This window comes from Mytilus edulis, chromosome 4 (assembly GCF_963676685.1).
Source record: "Mytilus edulis chromosome 4, xbMytEdul2.2, whole genome shotgun sequence".
Classification (NCBI taxonomy): Eukaryota; Metazoa; Mollusca; class Bivalvia; order Mytilida; family Mytilidae; genus Mytilus; species Mytilus edulis.
This window is the reverse complement of record NC_092347.1, coordinates 2,566,435-2,581,710: the sequence shown is the minus strand read 5'-3', so window position 1 is coordinate 2,581,710 and position 15,276 is coordinate 2,566,435. Positions and strand designations below refer to the sequence as shown.

The window sequence follows — 15,276 nt, the reverse complement described above, 5'->3', positions numbered from 1 at the left end:
CTTTTTAGAAATAAAATTTTTAAATTTGCAAATATTTTAGTCTGGAGCATCACTAAAGAGACATTTATTGTTGAAATGCAAATCTGGTGCATTAAAATGTGTACTGTTAATGTTATTACCTGTAGTCTGTGAGGTTACAACTGGATACTGTGAATGAAGAGTCTTTAGTAGATATTTCAGATTATTATTAGAAAGATTTAAAGTGACTAGAGATTGCAGCTGAAATACTTCATGGCAAATGTCTTCTAACTTGTTATCTCCTAGCTGGATTTCTGATAAACTGAAAAAATAACATGATAAGTAATGGTAACTGAAAATATAACATGATAAGTAATGGTAACTGAAAATATAACATGATAAGTAATGGAAACTGAAAATATAGAAAGTATAGAGAATTAGCATAGAGAACCAAGCACACTGTCTTTTTCACTAGGAAATCACTGAACTCACATTACTCGGTTGGAAGTTTTACAAGGCAGGTATCCTAGTCCCAGTCAGGTTGTTCATAGCCAACATTGCTATCTTAGGAAAAATTAAATTAGAGGCATGTGGCATTGTCAATGAAACTGACATGAAATTGATAAGGTCCTCATAGGTAAAATAGCGATAAACAGATTTTCATTGGTCATCTCAACTCATTTGCTTTTCTCATTTTCGCTGTACGAGATGAAACGAGTAAATCAGACCGTTGAGATGATCAACGATAATCTATAAATGTTGCTGATACATACAGTGTAAGAAGTTTGGATGGAATGAGACTAGTCCAGTATTAGCATTTTCTTCATAATTCTGTAACATTGCTATCTCAAAGATTAAATGAAGGCACATTTTTTTTCTAATAAAATTGAGAATGGAAATGGGGAATGTGCCAAAGAGACAACAACCTGACCATAGAAAAAAACAACAGCAGAAGGTCACCAACAGGTCTTCAATGTAGCAAGAAATTCCCGCACCCTGAGGCATCCTTCAACTGGCCCCTAAACAAAGATATACTAGTTCAGTGATAATGAACCTTTTTTCATACTGCTTATCTCATCAGTGTAAGAAGTTCTGGCACATAATGAGATAAGTACAGAACTATGGTTTCCACATTCTAACATTAGAGGCATTATTAGTGCTACCAAAAATAAAAGGTAAATTTGTTGAGTATGTTTTCCTTGTTTTTACAATATCTAACATAGATTTTAAACAAATGTGATAATAAATTGAGTTCACACAACATATACAGGTAACAACTGACCGGGGAAAAATTGTGTCAATAAACTAAATCTGATGTAAACTTTGAAATGACAATAGTAATGTCAAGAGGGGTAAAGTTATTTTTTTAAATTCAAGTGGATAAATTTCCTCTTCAAATAAGGAACTGATAAATGTAGGAGTTATAAAAAAACATGCAACATGAATTGGCATTGCACAAGGTCATATGATTCCCATTCTGTTTATGATTTTTATACACTAAATTCATTAGAGGTGTACTGATTGATTTTGAAGTCTTTGAAAACATGGATTATCCATTAGTTGAAAATGGGTCTCTCTTATATCATTATTTCAATTCAGTGACTGGAAAAATGATTAACCACACAATTACATGATGGTACCCAAATGGCATCTATTTTGACAGCTTTTTCACCTACGTTTTTTTTATGATCCAGACAAAAGAATATTTTGAACAAAGTTGAGACAAATGACACAAAATCAAATACTCTATGTCACTGTACGAACTTCAACAATGAGTAAAACCAATACAGCATAGCCAGGTATAAAAGTGTGTCTATAAACATCTAAATAAACCTACCTATCGCATAGTATCTGACCCTCAGGTGAAGATAATTTGACTAGTTTGTTATGGGCAAGATTCAGATGAACTAAGTTAGGCAAGCACCATGGTATTTCTGGAGGTAATGTTGACAAATTGTTCTCATTAAGGTCCAGCTCAACAATTGTATTATGTACACCAGCCACCCAATCATAATTAAAACCACCTAGACTTAAGTGTCTGTACTTGGCAACATGCTGAAACAAATAAAACAGGATCATTATAAACATGTGCATATAACATTTGTTTCTTGAAAATGTTTCGTATGAAAAAGAAAATTGTGCATAATAAAAATAAACTAAAATCCCTATTCTGCTAGGAAGTTTAATGCATATAGATAACATATCATGTAAATAAAACAAGGACACAAAAAAAATGTTACACCGGTATTTATAAAGACTTGCATCTTCATTTTGATATTATAAATTCTCAGAATATTTTCTTGTAATGTGTGGGACTGTTTTCCAGGATAGGACTTTAATTCTAATGTGGTTCATGTATTTGCCTTAAAGTCCTGTAAATTGGTAATAACTAATTTTGTGATATTCAAATTTCACAATTTCTAGTTTTCTCCATACTGTTTTTCTTCTTCCCGATTATAGTCCACTTATTTAAAAAAAAAAAACTAAATTTCTTCATCTCCAAGTTAGAAAAAATAGAAGAAATATAAAAAAATTGTAAAATGATATTCATGCTGATTATGTTTTCAACTTAAAATGACTTTACAGTTAAAAACTACATATCATTTTACGCACTTATCCGATTTTGAAAACCGAGTTTTTATTTTTTTATCACAAATTACATAATATTGAAGATAAAAAATAAGTACATAGTACATTTGGTTTGACATTGACCTTGTTGACACAAATAAATTAAATCTACATTATTTTTATCAAAAAGGAAGTCTTGTGATTAAAATATGAAAATTCAATTTTATAACATTTTCTTTTACTTGCAACTAGTGTGGATTAAACAATAAGTTTAATCCCATACAATATTATCTAAATGGAAAAAAATATTTACAAAAAACAAATTTAATAGAATTAGCTTAAATTACTTTATATATTATCATATACCATTGTATACTTATAGATTATCGTTGATCCTCGCAACAAGATTGATTTACTTGCTTGAGCCAGTACGGCGAAAGCGAGAAAAGCATTCGAGTTGAGATGACCAATAATAATCTATTTATGGCTATTCTACCTATGACGACGTTGTCAATTTCATGTCAATTTCATTAGCAACGGCACATGCTTCCTTAGTTTCTAGCAATAATTTTCCATCTCAAGCGAGTACAAAAAAAAATGTAGCATGATATGAAAAATTATCACAAAAAAAGATCAAAGGCAAAATGCACAAAACAGCGATAATATGTAGTATCAACTACATTATAAACTTTCAAGAAATTAATCCAATCCTTATATATACTATGTATCTCTAAAGAAATAAAAAGTAAAAGTATTTCCAAAAATTTTGACAGAATTAACTTTACTTTACATATATTTTAATGAAATCATAGTATATTTTTTTTCAAGAAACCATCCCATCTGCTTTCATTATGTACTTTACTTGGATGGAGAGTTGTCTCATTGGCACTCATATCACATCTTCCTATATCTATGTTCAGGACAAATATGTGGTAGGACATTCTGGTACTTGGTCAGGAGAGAGCAACTAAAATTTGTGCAATTAGGGGGGAAATTAACCTTTTTTATGTTTTCAATTCACAACAATATAATCAGAAAACAGTTATTTTGCATTTAAATTGCACCATTTGTAAGCATGATTTTACTATTTTTAGTTGCTCTTAATTGACCGAATATCCTACCATAGAAAAATAATATAATCCAGCGTCAAAAGTTGGTAACATATAAACAGTCTATTATAATGACTTGATCATACCCCTGCCTCCTGATCTTCGTCACAGAAGTCTTCGTCCCTGAAACTGATACAACACTCCAGAATCCCACCAGCTATCTTGGGGAATTCTCTACATATTTTGTCGGTCAAGCTTGCTCCCATGTCATAGAGAAATTTGGCCACTTCAAAATGACCACCTAAAAAATATATAACATAAACTTAGTCACCATATAATGACCACCAAAAGTTAAAGATACATTTCAAGCTTTATATAAACGTTCAGAAGAAAGAATTAAAAATAATAAACTGTTGACATAGAGATGTGCCTTGCCTCAGTAGGCATAAAAGTAAGAAAAAAAATCTAATGGACAGGAATATTGCTTATTAATTCAATTGCTGGATCAAGTGGGCCGGGCATGAAAATAGTTGACAAACTGAGATGTACAGACAGTAATGTAACTTTATATAAAGTATTTCTATCTATTGTATATCATTCTTACTTAAGCAGAAAACTTAACATTTAGAATTGATAATCAATTCAAATTCACAAGAATATGGCCTAGGGAGCAGGGCCTCAAAATAGACTTCAAACTTATATTTACTGATAGTAATGCAACTTCATACAAATTATCATTGAGCTATCACTAGTAGATCCTACCAAACTAACTTCAGAAGAAACTTAACATTGAAAATTGCTTATTAATTCAAAGTCACTAGACCGTGTTCTAAGAGGTAGGACCTCAAAATAGTGTTAAACTGATATGTACTAATAATTATACAACTCTCTTATTATCATTAATTTATCACACATACTTCTTATCGAATTAATAGTTTGTCTTTGGTGCAGAGTTGTCTCATTGGCAATCATACAACTTGTATTTCTTATATATTATAGACAACCAAAAGACCAACCTGAACATGCAGCATACAGGGGTGTACCATTTTCACAATCTTCTAATGAACTGACAAATAGCTTTGGATGGTTGATATCCATGGAAGGACTCAGCCACATTTTTACAATCTCCAGATTACCTCCCCTACAAGCCGCAAACAACAAGCAACTCCTTACACCATCATCTTTTACCATTTCTGAAAGTTAAAATGTAATATTTGCATATATTTGCATATGTAAATGTTAACTTGCTTTACTATATGAAGCATAATTTCAGTAAATTATTATTCTGATGAATTTAATATTGAGTTTCATATGACGATCTTAGAATGTCTTTTAAAAAACATTACACTCATTTGAAAATACAATGTTTTAGCTATACAATTTTCCATTCCTCAGCATAGCATCTGACAAAAAATTGCATCCCAGACACTGCTAAGTTTGGACCACTATGTTACATTATAGGTAAAAATTGTATAATTGATCTCTCTATTCCCAGAATGTTTAACAGCTAGGAAGACATATGTATATTTTTTTTTATCAGAAACAAGTCTATCATTTAATAGTTAGAAAAACATATATCTAAAAACATGAATGTGTCCCAAGTACACGGATGCCCCATCCGCACTATCATTTTCTATGTTCAGTGGACCGTGAAAATGGGATAAAATCTCTAATTTGGCATTAAAATTAGAAAGATCATATCATAGGGAACATGTTTATTAAGTTTCAAGTTGATTGGACTTCAACTTCATTAAAAACTACCTTGACCAAAAACTTAAACCTGAAGCGGGACAGACAGACGAACGAACAAACAAATGGACGCACAGACCAGAAAACATAATGCCCATAAATAGGGCATAAAAAAAAATATCAGAAACTATCATTTAAGACGATGTTAGCAACAAAGTCTACACAAACTGAGGACAAGTTACTGTCAATAAGAATTTATTGTTATGCGGAGTGCTCACAGTGCAGTAACAGATATGCTGCCATATAAGGTAATCAAGCTGTTCAGAAATAGTGTTACAAACCCTTGTCTAGGTTTGACTTGTTCTGTTCATGCTTCTTTTTGGTTTTATCAGCTCTATAACTTCTATATTAGGTTTTATATATAGGAAGATGTGGTGTGAGTGCCAATGAGACAACTCTCCATCCAAATAACAATTTTAAAAAAGTAAACCATTATAGGTCAATGTATGGCCTTCAACACGGAGCCTTGGCTCACACCAAACAACAAGCTATAAAGGGCCCCAAAATTACTGGTGTAAAACCATTCAAACGGAATATTAGGTTTTGTGCATTCAAATATTTTGGCCTCAATTTAGCGTCACTTTAGAGAAATAAGTATAAATGCACATAATGGTGCAGTAAAATTGGTTCCCTTCATGTTATTACTTATTTCAAAATAAAATATTTACTAATCCTCAAAATATAATATAGGGTTATTGCATGAATATTGGGGAATATTGTCCAGAGTAGAACTTTATATTTCATGAGCTTGCGAGTGCAATATATGTTCTACGAGGGACAATATTCCCATTCATGCAATAACCCTTTTATTGTATAGCAATATAATATTTTAAGGTAAAAATTTGTTTAAACTAAGATTTCGTCATTGATGACGTCATGAATTTTGAAGATTTATTGCACTAGTGCAATATTAGAATTTATTGCACGCTAACTTTTGGTTACTTTCTGTGGGGAATATTATATTGCTATACAATAATATATAGTGTTGAGTTCAAGTGGCGTAAAGTCTTGATTTCAGATTAAGAGAAGGGAGAAGAGCCACTGAACTTACAATGAGAATTGGGGGGCTCAGTGGCAGAGTGGTCTAAGTAGTTACTACTGTAATCACTATAGCCATCTCAAAAATGAGGTTTTCGTGGGTGCACTGGACTCCAATCTAATTAAGTAGGATTTCAAGTTTTCCTATTCAAGGTCAGTGGTTTCTCCTGCCACTACAGATTCCTCCACCAATAAAAACTGGCCACCACAAAATAGACCAAAAGTGACATTATAACATTAAAAATCAATAAAATACAATTAGAATGTCAATGAATTCAGTTTATTTGTAAAATCTTCTCTTTTTGTTACACAACATCAGCAAAATATGACAATAATGGACAAATTAAGTGGAAGTCTTTTACATTTGACAAATCATTTGATGAAAAGATTTTTAAAAGTGTTTTACCCATAAAATATTCCACTAGTGACGGACCATTTTTCCTGCTTACTGAGAGCCTGACTGTTGCAACAAATGTGTGTTAACTCCCAGTTTTTGGTGTGGTTTTGTGTTGTTCAGTCTTTCATTTTTTATGTTTTTTGTACCAATGTTTGTATGTTGGTCTTTTTCTTTTTTAGACATGGCTTTGTCAATTTATTTTTCGAATTATAAGTTTGAAATTCCCTTTTGTATCATTCGCCTCTCTTTAAAAAGAACATTTTTTAAATGGATTCATTCAAAAGACATTTGAGAAAACTGAATTTTTGACGAAAATTAATAATATACGAGAACTATAGTATGAAGAAATTATATATTAGAAAGTTTACAATTTGTTACATAAGGTATATTTCTTGTACAGCAAACTATAAGGCAAGAAACAAGTAATTAATAAAAGTAGCCAAAGAATTTTTCAACTTTAGTTTCATGCAAAAACGTTATTTATTGAAATCATTAAAAAAAAAGTTTGAAAATAGTATATATCTCAGTAACTGAGTTCAATTACTTGTTCTTATCTTTAATTTAACACAAAGAAAATAAATTATATCATTAGCAATTATATTTTATTAAAGCTTAAAGGAAGATAAAAAATTTGCATGTTTTGAACTAGAAAACATTATTTTAGTATTATTTAATCACTAATAATATTTAAAGCTTTAATATCTGTAATTTTAGAAAAAACTAAGTGATGTTATATTGCAAGCTGACAGTGCCAATTTAAAATATATGTACAATAGAGTTCCCAAGCTAGTAGTTAAATATGACTTTATCAGATCATACTCAGATACTATTCTGCCATATAAATCGAATCAAAAGTAGTAAGTTAACAACACATATTGGTATCCTTATATACAAAATAAAAAAATAAAAAAAACTGAAAATTAATTACACTTAAAATTTAGATTTTTCCATTTTTTTACTGCTGTTTTAAAAGTAACAACTTCAAATCTTATATAAACCCTACAAATTTTGTAAAAAATATCCCAGTACCCAGTTCTTCTGACGTCATCTCTTAATCGCTAATAAATCTCCGGCTATACGAACGCGCCAAAAAAACAATGCCGTACTGAAAGTGTTAAACATAACACGTGTTCGTTATAAACCTTTGTAAAATCTTTTACCAGAGGGTAACATAACTAAGGGCTAAAATTCTGTTGTTCAATGTCTTTTAATCCCTAAGTTACTTACTATCTCACGATTAAAAATTTCAATGACTGTTAATTTTTATCAAAAAAGGAATTATCCGCACTTTTCTCAGGTTCTAGAAAAACTGTTTGGTCAATAAAATATGATTACTTGTTAAAAACAATAAGCTTTCATTGCTCAAGTTCATTTAATAGTACAAAAACAACAACGTGACAGAGAGCACCTTTTTGTTTGAAAAGAAGCTTTATATATAATCATTGAATTATACTTGATTGTAATGAGCATGATCAGATAACCAAATTATTTAAGTTATTTTTAATTTTGATGCGTAAATTTGATTGTTGACATTACAGATAAAGGATAAAAAATTCATCTATTTTATTATTTATCTTAGGTAAAAATATGAACATAAACCTTGATGCAAAAAGTGGGACAGTCTGTAAAACTAAATAATCTTTTTTTTTAATACTAATTTGTCATAGAAAATGAAGAGTATGTTTTATCTAACTTTTAGTTAAAATTACAATTTTATCAAGAAATGAATGCCCAGGTCCATGTGAGAAATTTGTTGACAAAGCATTGCATTTTTTCTCTATGTGTTATTCTTGATTCTTAAAACAAAAATTTCACATGGATAGTGGGCAAGCATTAGAAATGCGTTCCTTTACAATATTTTAATTAATTTCCTTAAATTTTAATTATATGGATTCTTGCTATTTCTTGTTTACTATGGATTCATTTATTTTCAGATACCATTTGTTTTGGATTGAGGAAAAAATGTATTTTCACAGATATCTGATTTCTTAGTTTTGGATTTGTCAAAGTCTGCATATAAATCCTATGGAAAATTTCTGCTTTGTTTATTTTATTCCTATACTAACAAAATACATAAACATGTGTATCCCTAGAATAACATAGGCTTCAGTTCAAATTAGAACAAGGATTAAGATCAAAATTCAAAACTGACAGACTAATAATATCTGTTTATTAGGTATTAACCAGAAATTCAAGATTTTTTCCTTGCCTTTTTTCAATAGAACCTGTGAAACTGAAAAAAGTACTTGGAAAATAGAAGTTAATTGAACCATATCATTGAGATAAAAATTACCTTGTATAGTTTCCTTACCTTTATAATAACCTAAAATTTCAAATAATATAGTTAACTTTTAAATTCTTTAAAAGACAAAAATACCATCCATGAAGATTAGTATAGCGCAGAACACACTAAAGTGTTATATATATGTGCAAAGCTAAAATTGTTCAATGCTGTTCTCAATACATGTACAGCTAGTGGACAAAAGTGAGTTTCCACTTAAAAAAGGTCCTATCATTTCAACTAAAATTGATATTTTTCAAAAAAATATTACCAAGTAACTAACTACATGACCAATTTTTATCAAATAAATACCATAGGATGTAAAAATGTCTTTTTGTCTATTTGGCCATAATTTTCGTGAGGACCCTTTCCATTGTCTGATGGGTTGAACATAAATGCTAATTTTTACTATTTTATTTTGATTAGAACGCATAGCAAACTATTGTTTTTTTGTTCACCTCATCAGAAAATAATAGTGAGCTTGATCAATATCATGGACACGTCAAAAAATAAATTCTAAACATTTCTACATCTAATTTTATTCATTTTATAAAAATTGCTCATAAAGTTACTTGGTAATATTTTTTTGAAAAATATAAACTTTAGTTGAATTGATAGGATATTTTTTGAGTGTGAACTCACTAGCTGTACGTTTGTTCTACATATGATTAAGGAACCTTGTGTCTTACCTGCTATGTGTGCTGTAAGTGTAAAAGTGTAAGGTTTAATGTAGACTGTCAAAAACTCAATATATTTATCACTAAAATACAGAAATTTATTTTGCTCAGCATGTTTTTTATCTCCTGATTTTCAGAACTTCAGAAGCTATAAACTGTTAAAGTTTTGTAAAATTTTGTGGAGCTATCCATATTCAATTCTTGTTTAGATCATTGTAGCAATAAATCATTTTTTTTTTTTTTCAGAAGTTTTCTGCCATTGATAATTTTTTTGTTATCCTAATGTAACCTAAAGTTTCATGATATTACACATGTCACTAACACAATCATTTAGAGGAACAGACTTAAAGCAATATGACCCCTCTCCATAGAGCAGGAGTATATAAATATCTACAAAGATCACATATACACCACTGGAAAATGTAGTCTTTATTCATAGTTCCATGAGCAGGCACAAAAAGTAACAAAAATAATTGTTTATATAGAGGTTCATAGAAAATGCACCATGAACATGATAAAGTATGAACCCCCTAAGCAGTGATGTAACAATTTCTATCAGTAAAATAGTCTCTAGAAGTGTGCTGCAATTAAGCAAAGAAAGATCAAGATACTTTTACATAAATTATCCATCTTTTCAAATATACGGGAAAACTATTCTTGATAGCTAATAAGAGTGAACATTAAAATGTCTTATGTAGATATAAGAAGATGTGGTATGAGTGCCAATGAGACAACTCTCCATCCAAGTCACAATTAGTAAAAGTAAACCTGCCTATCATATATACTAAACATTACCAATAGGGGTCTGTTAAACCTTGCCAGACAGATATTTTTTACCTTATAATCATTCATACACCAAGTATAGTTTATATATTTCTTATATTATCTAAGTAACAGACTGAACCAGGAAAACTTATCAGTGACCAATGTACCAAGAAAATTAGGTCAAGGTCAGAAGAACAATACCAGACAGACATGTTAACCTTACATTAATTCTATACACCAAATATAGTTTTTATATTGCACATATTTCATATAATGTATTATATTTTCTTTCATGCACACCTCAATATTTATATATGTTAGGTAACTCTTTTAAAAATTCTTATATTGGTGCATGTAAAATTATTATTAGTATGTGAATGTATCCTATAAGCTGTATTGCTTTTAGAGTAAAGTATTATTTTATAGTATTTTAGTAACAGACAGTAGTATTGTTGTTTATGTCTATGTCATTTGGTCTCTTGTGGAGAGTTGTCTCATTGGCAATCATACCACATCTTCTTTGTTATATGAGCCAGGAAAACTTAGCATTGACCAATGAACCAAGAAAATTATATAAGGGCAATACCTTTTTGTGTTAACCTGTTTTGGCCTTTTTCAAGGTGTTGTTAACTATTATCCGAGATCAATTTAAACTGTTAACTGTTTTTAACCCACTTTGTTAACTGTTATCAGCATTTTTGCATTGATGTTAACTTTTTTTGCCAAAATTGAAGTGTTGTTAACATGTTAACCGACCCCCTATTGCACCCCCTCATAAATGAGATAAGATTGAACCGGCCAAACTGAAATGTTCACATAACAATCAGACAGTACACCACATATAGTTGACCTACTGCTTTGCTGAGAATCCCTTATCACATAACTTAAACCTCAATCCATGGTCCATGAGGGTCAAGGTCAGGTAAACCCTTGTTTAAGCATGGATCTCCTAGACAATAGTATACTGGTAAGGTTTTTGTTGGTAACTTCTTCCATGGAAAGGAAATTTGTGTTTGATTTTAATTGGAATAATATTAAACAGTAGTTGCATCATATTGTGAACCAACAACTGGACTGTTTGAAATGGATGACAAACCTACGTGGGATGTTGTTCTGTTCATGTTTGGCACAGTCAGACAATGTCTGATAAATTTAAATTAGTTCAGCAAATATGACCGTTTTGGAAGCCTTAACCTGGAGTTGTGATTATGTGCCATAAGGAAAGAAACAATTGGATACATATCGGTATTCAAAGTTGTCTTTAAAAAAGTAAGAAACAAACTTTTAGAGTAACACTCGTATGATATTTCTGAAATGGCTGAAAGCAAACAGTATGTTAGATGTTAATTCATGCAAAAGATATTATCTAAAAACTTATGAAAACATTCAGTGACTTTGAAAAAGCCGTAATTTATTACAATAATAAATCATCTTTCAAGTCAATGTGAATTCATTAATATTGTGGAGTACCTATCATTTTTTGTGGATTTTGTTGGTATAAGTGAATTTAAAGGATCAAGGAAATTCAAATTTCCTATAGGCATGATACTTTTATAGGCTGATGCATGCAGAAATGGTCAAAACCACAAAATATAATTTTCATCAATTCATTAAAATTTTGGTACCCATGAAAATAAATGAATCCAAGTAACTTTATATTTCAATTATAACAATTTTTGTGGATTATGTTTTGTCCAGTTGTATACTGGCACATAAAAAGTGCAAAAATCAAACATTTTTTTTAATTTTTTTTTTTACAATTCTGAAATCCATCAGGATGCAAATGTTCAAATAATGAGCGTTGTTTTAAATTTTGTTTTGCCAGTGAATATTGTCCATAAGATCTACATGTATTTACAGTTAAGAAGGTTAGTTTTTATGCTCACCCTGAGAGAAATTAAAAGTTGACGTACTTGGCTGATAGCTCAACAATCTTCTAACAACATCAGTATGTCCGTATAGTGATGCCAGGTAAAACGGGGAGTTCTCAGAGAATATCGGATCATCTTCCGTCTCTAGAATAGCTCCATTCTCTAACAGAATGTTTATCAACTGGTAATTACCATTCCTAGAAATAATTTGTAATGGGGTGCCCTGGAACAGAAAATATAACTTAGTGTTTTTGCAATATAGACTTTAAATTTAGAAAGTAAAACCTAAGTATTATATCTACACAGTATATCTCAAAACTTCTGTTTTTGTACAGATTTCTAATAATAAACTGTATGCTATAATTTGTGAATTTGCTTAGTATGATGCCATTTGTAATCTTTATTCAAGCAGAACTGAACTGTCTATTTAAAAAAAGAAAGGATATTTTTTTTAACAGTTATTTATTAGTATTTGTAATATATGGAGCAGGAACTGCTTAACTCTACAAGCACCTGAGATCACTCCCAGTTTTTGGTGGGTTTCATGTTGCTCAGATTTTATTTTTCTATGGAGTGTTTTGTGTACTTTTGCTTGTCTGTTGGTCTTTTTCTTCTTTAACCATGGCATTGCCTTCTTAATTTTGGACTTGTGAGTTTGAATGTCGCTTTGGTATCTTTTGCATCTCTTCTGCATTAAGTGAATGCAAACTCAAACTGAAATCAGCTTAAGTTTTTCTACATTGGTATTATCTCCCTTTGAAAAATGGTTCCATAACAAAATTATCAAATCTTTCCTTAGTTTCAAGGTTTGATATAAATATTTCATTTTTCCAAAGAATGACTTTAAAGGTTTATTTATTTGTCAATCAAATTATAAAAATATTTCAAACAATCTACATTTCAAATAAGGAAATATTTATTTCATCACGTTTATGTACTATAATCTCAAGTTTGAGGTTAAAAGGGATTATGATGAGTTATTTCCTCTTGTTACAATTACACCCTAATAACTTCGTCTGTGATATAAATAGCAACTATATATATATTAATTTTCTGTAAGACAGATAAATGTACAGGATTTTGGAAGTTTACTTACAAAAATAGACATAATTGTGTGTTTAAATGGCCTAGCTTGTATGTATAATATCAATTTTATAGGTCATTCAACCAGAAACTAAGACCAAATTATGATACCAATGTACTGTATGTACTCCTTATGCAATTAAACATTTAAATACAAAATATTGTTGACATTATGTTTATAGCATAAATAAGACATAAAATTGAGAAAGGAAATGGTGAATATGTCAAAGCGACAACCACCCGACCATAGAGCAAACAGCAGCCGAAGGCAACCAATGGGTCTTCAATGTAGCGAGAATTCCCGCACCCGTAGGTGTCCTTCAGCTGGCCCCTAAAATATGCATAATAGTACAGTGATAATGGACGTCATACTAAACTCCGAATTATACACAAGAAACTAAAAATTAAAATCATACAAGACTAACAAAGGCCAGAGGCTCCTGACTTGGGACAGGCGCAAAATTGCGGCGGGGTTAAACATGTTTATGAGATCTCAACCCTCCCCCTATACCTCTAGCCAATGTAGAAAGTATATTTGACATCAAGGGATGTTGATTTATTGGTGATCATTTTTGCTGATTACAGTTTCTCTCTATATAATAGTTTCAAGAAAATTCCGTAAAATCCCAGAAAAGGTCAAAGTTATTAACATTTAAAAGGGGATATATCAGGATAAACAAGGGCAATTACTCCTATGGGAAGTCAATAGACAATTTATTAAGATCATAACTTTGTTTCCTCTATCATAGTGATTTGGTGTACATTAAATATAAAAATTTGTAAGGGTTCCGCGGATTCCAATGTCTCGTCTACTTTTGCTGTAAATTGCAGGATCAACAAAAATGAGAGAAAAAAATCAATAAAAAATATTCCGCTTGATACCATGTTTGGATTGTAGGAAGCTTCTGTCCAAGTTTGGTAAAAAATCCTGGATAGTTTATGAATCTAATAAATGTTTTAAAAACTTTAACTGCAGACTGGATGTAATGTTAACTGGAAGAAAAACTCAGTCTATTTATAAGTAAAATACAGATACACATGTACAAAATATTAACTAAATTTCCTTCTCGATACTAGCTTTTGATCATAAACAAGCTTCTGTCTTAGTTTGGTACAAATAAAAAATAGTATAAGAAAGTTATCAAAATTTTTAAAAATTTAACGACAGAGTGAATGTGTTGTTTTCTGGCAAAAAAAAAGTCCATTTAAAGTAAAATATGGAAAAAATGGATTTGCCATTTTACAAAATTTACTTCTGGATACTATCTTATGATCATAAACAAGCTTTGATATAATTTACTGTTTGCAATAGCATTAATTGTTCTAAATAATTATGATGTTCTTATCCCAAACATACAAACTTAGCCGTATTTGACACAACCTTTTTCAACTTTTGTTCTTCAGTGCTGTACAACTTTGTAACCTTTTTTTTCGCTTTCGATCTTTTATATCTGGGCGTCACTGGTGAGTCTTGTGTGGACGAGGCGCGTTTTTGGCATATTAAATTTTAAACCTGATGCTTTTTGTTATTCATTAATCATGTGTTTCTTTGTCTAATACGTTTTCCTATTTATTTGTATTGTAGTCCTGTAATATTATGTTGTCATTTCTATGTTATATTTAACATTGCCATTAAAGTGCGAGGTTTGGCATGCCACAAAACCAGGTTCAACCCACCATTTTTTCCTTTAAAAATGTCCTGTACCAAGTCAGGAATATGGCCATTGTTATATTATAGTTCGTTTCTGTGTGTGTTACAATTTAATGTTGCGTCGTTTGTTTTCTCTTATTTTTGAGTGTAAATTGACATTGCGATAAGACGTGTCACGGTACTTGTCTA

At 30.5% G+C, this 15,276-nt stretch overlaps 1 protein-coding gene across 14 annotated transcripts in view; it reads right to left on the bottom strand.

Annotated features, from left to right (window-relative positions):
* Positions 1-15,276, bottom strand: part of LOC139518741 (leucine-rich repeat serine/threonine-protein kinase 1-like) — a 59,283-nt gene that overhangs the window by 30,670 nt on the left and 13,337 nt on the right. For 8 of the 14 annotated variants that reach the window (XM_071310292.1, XM_071310287.1, XM_071310293.1 and 5 more), the window contains exons 3-7: positions 12,369-12,576; positions 4,592-4,768; positions 3,722-3,876; positions 1,796-2,013; positions 120-280 (exon numbers count right to left, since the gene is read on the bottom strand). In XM_071310292.1, coding sequence (XP_071166393.1) covers positions 120-280; positions 1,796-2,013; positions 3,722-3,876; positions 4,592-4,768; positions 12,369-12,576 — 919 coding nt within the window. The remainder of the gene's footprint in view (positions 1-119; positions 281-1,795; positions 2,014-3,721; positions 3,877-4,591; positions 4,769-12,368; positions 12,577-15,276) is intronic. The other 6 variants (XM_071310290.1, XM_071310294.1, XM_071310295.1 and 3 more) reach the window with 1 other exon arrangement.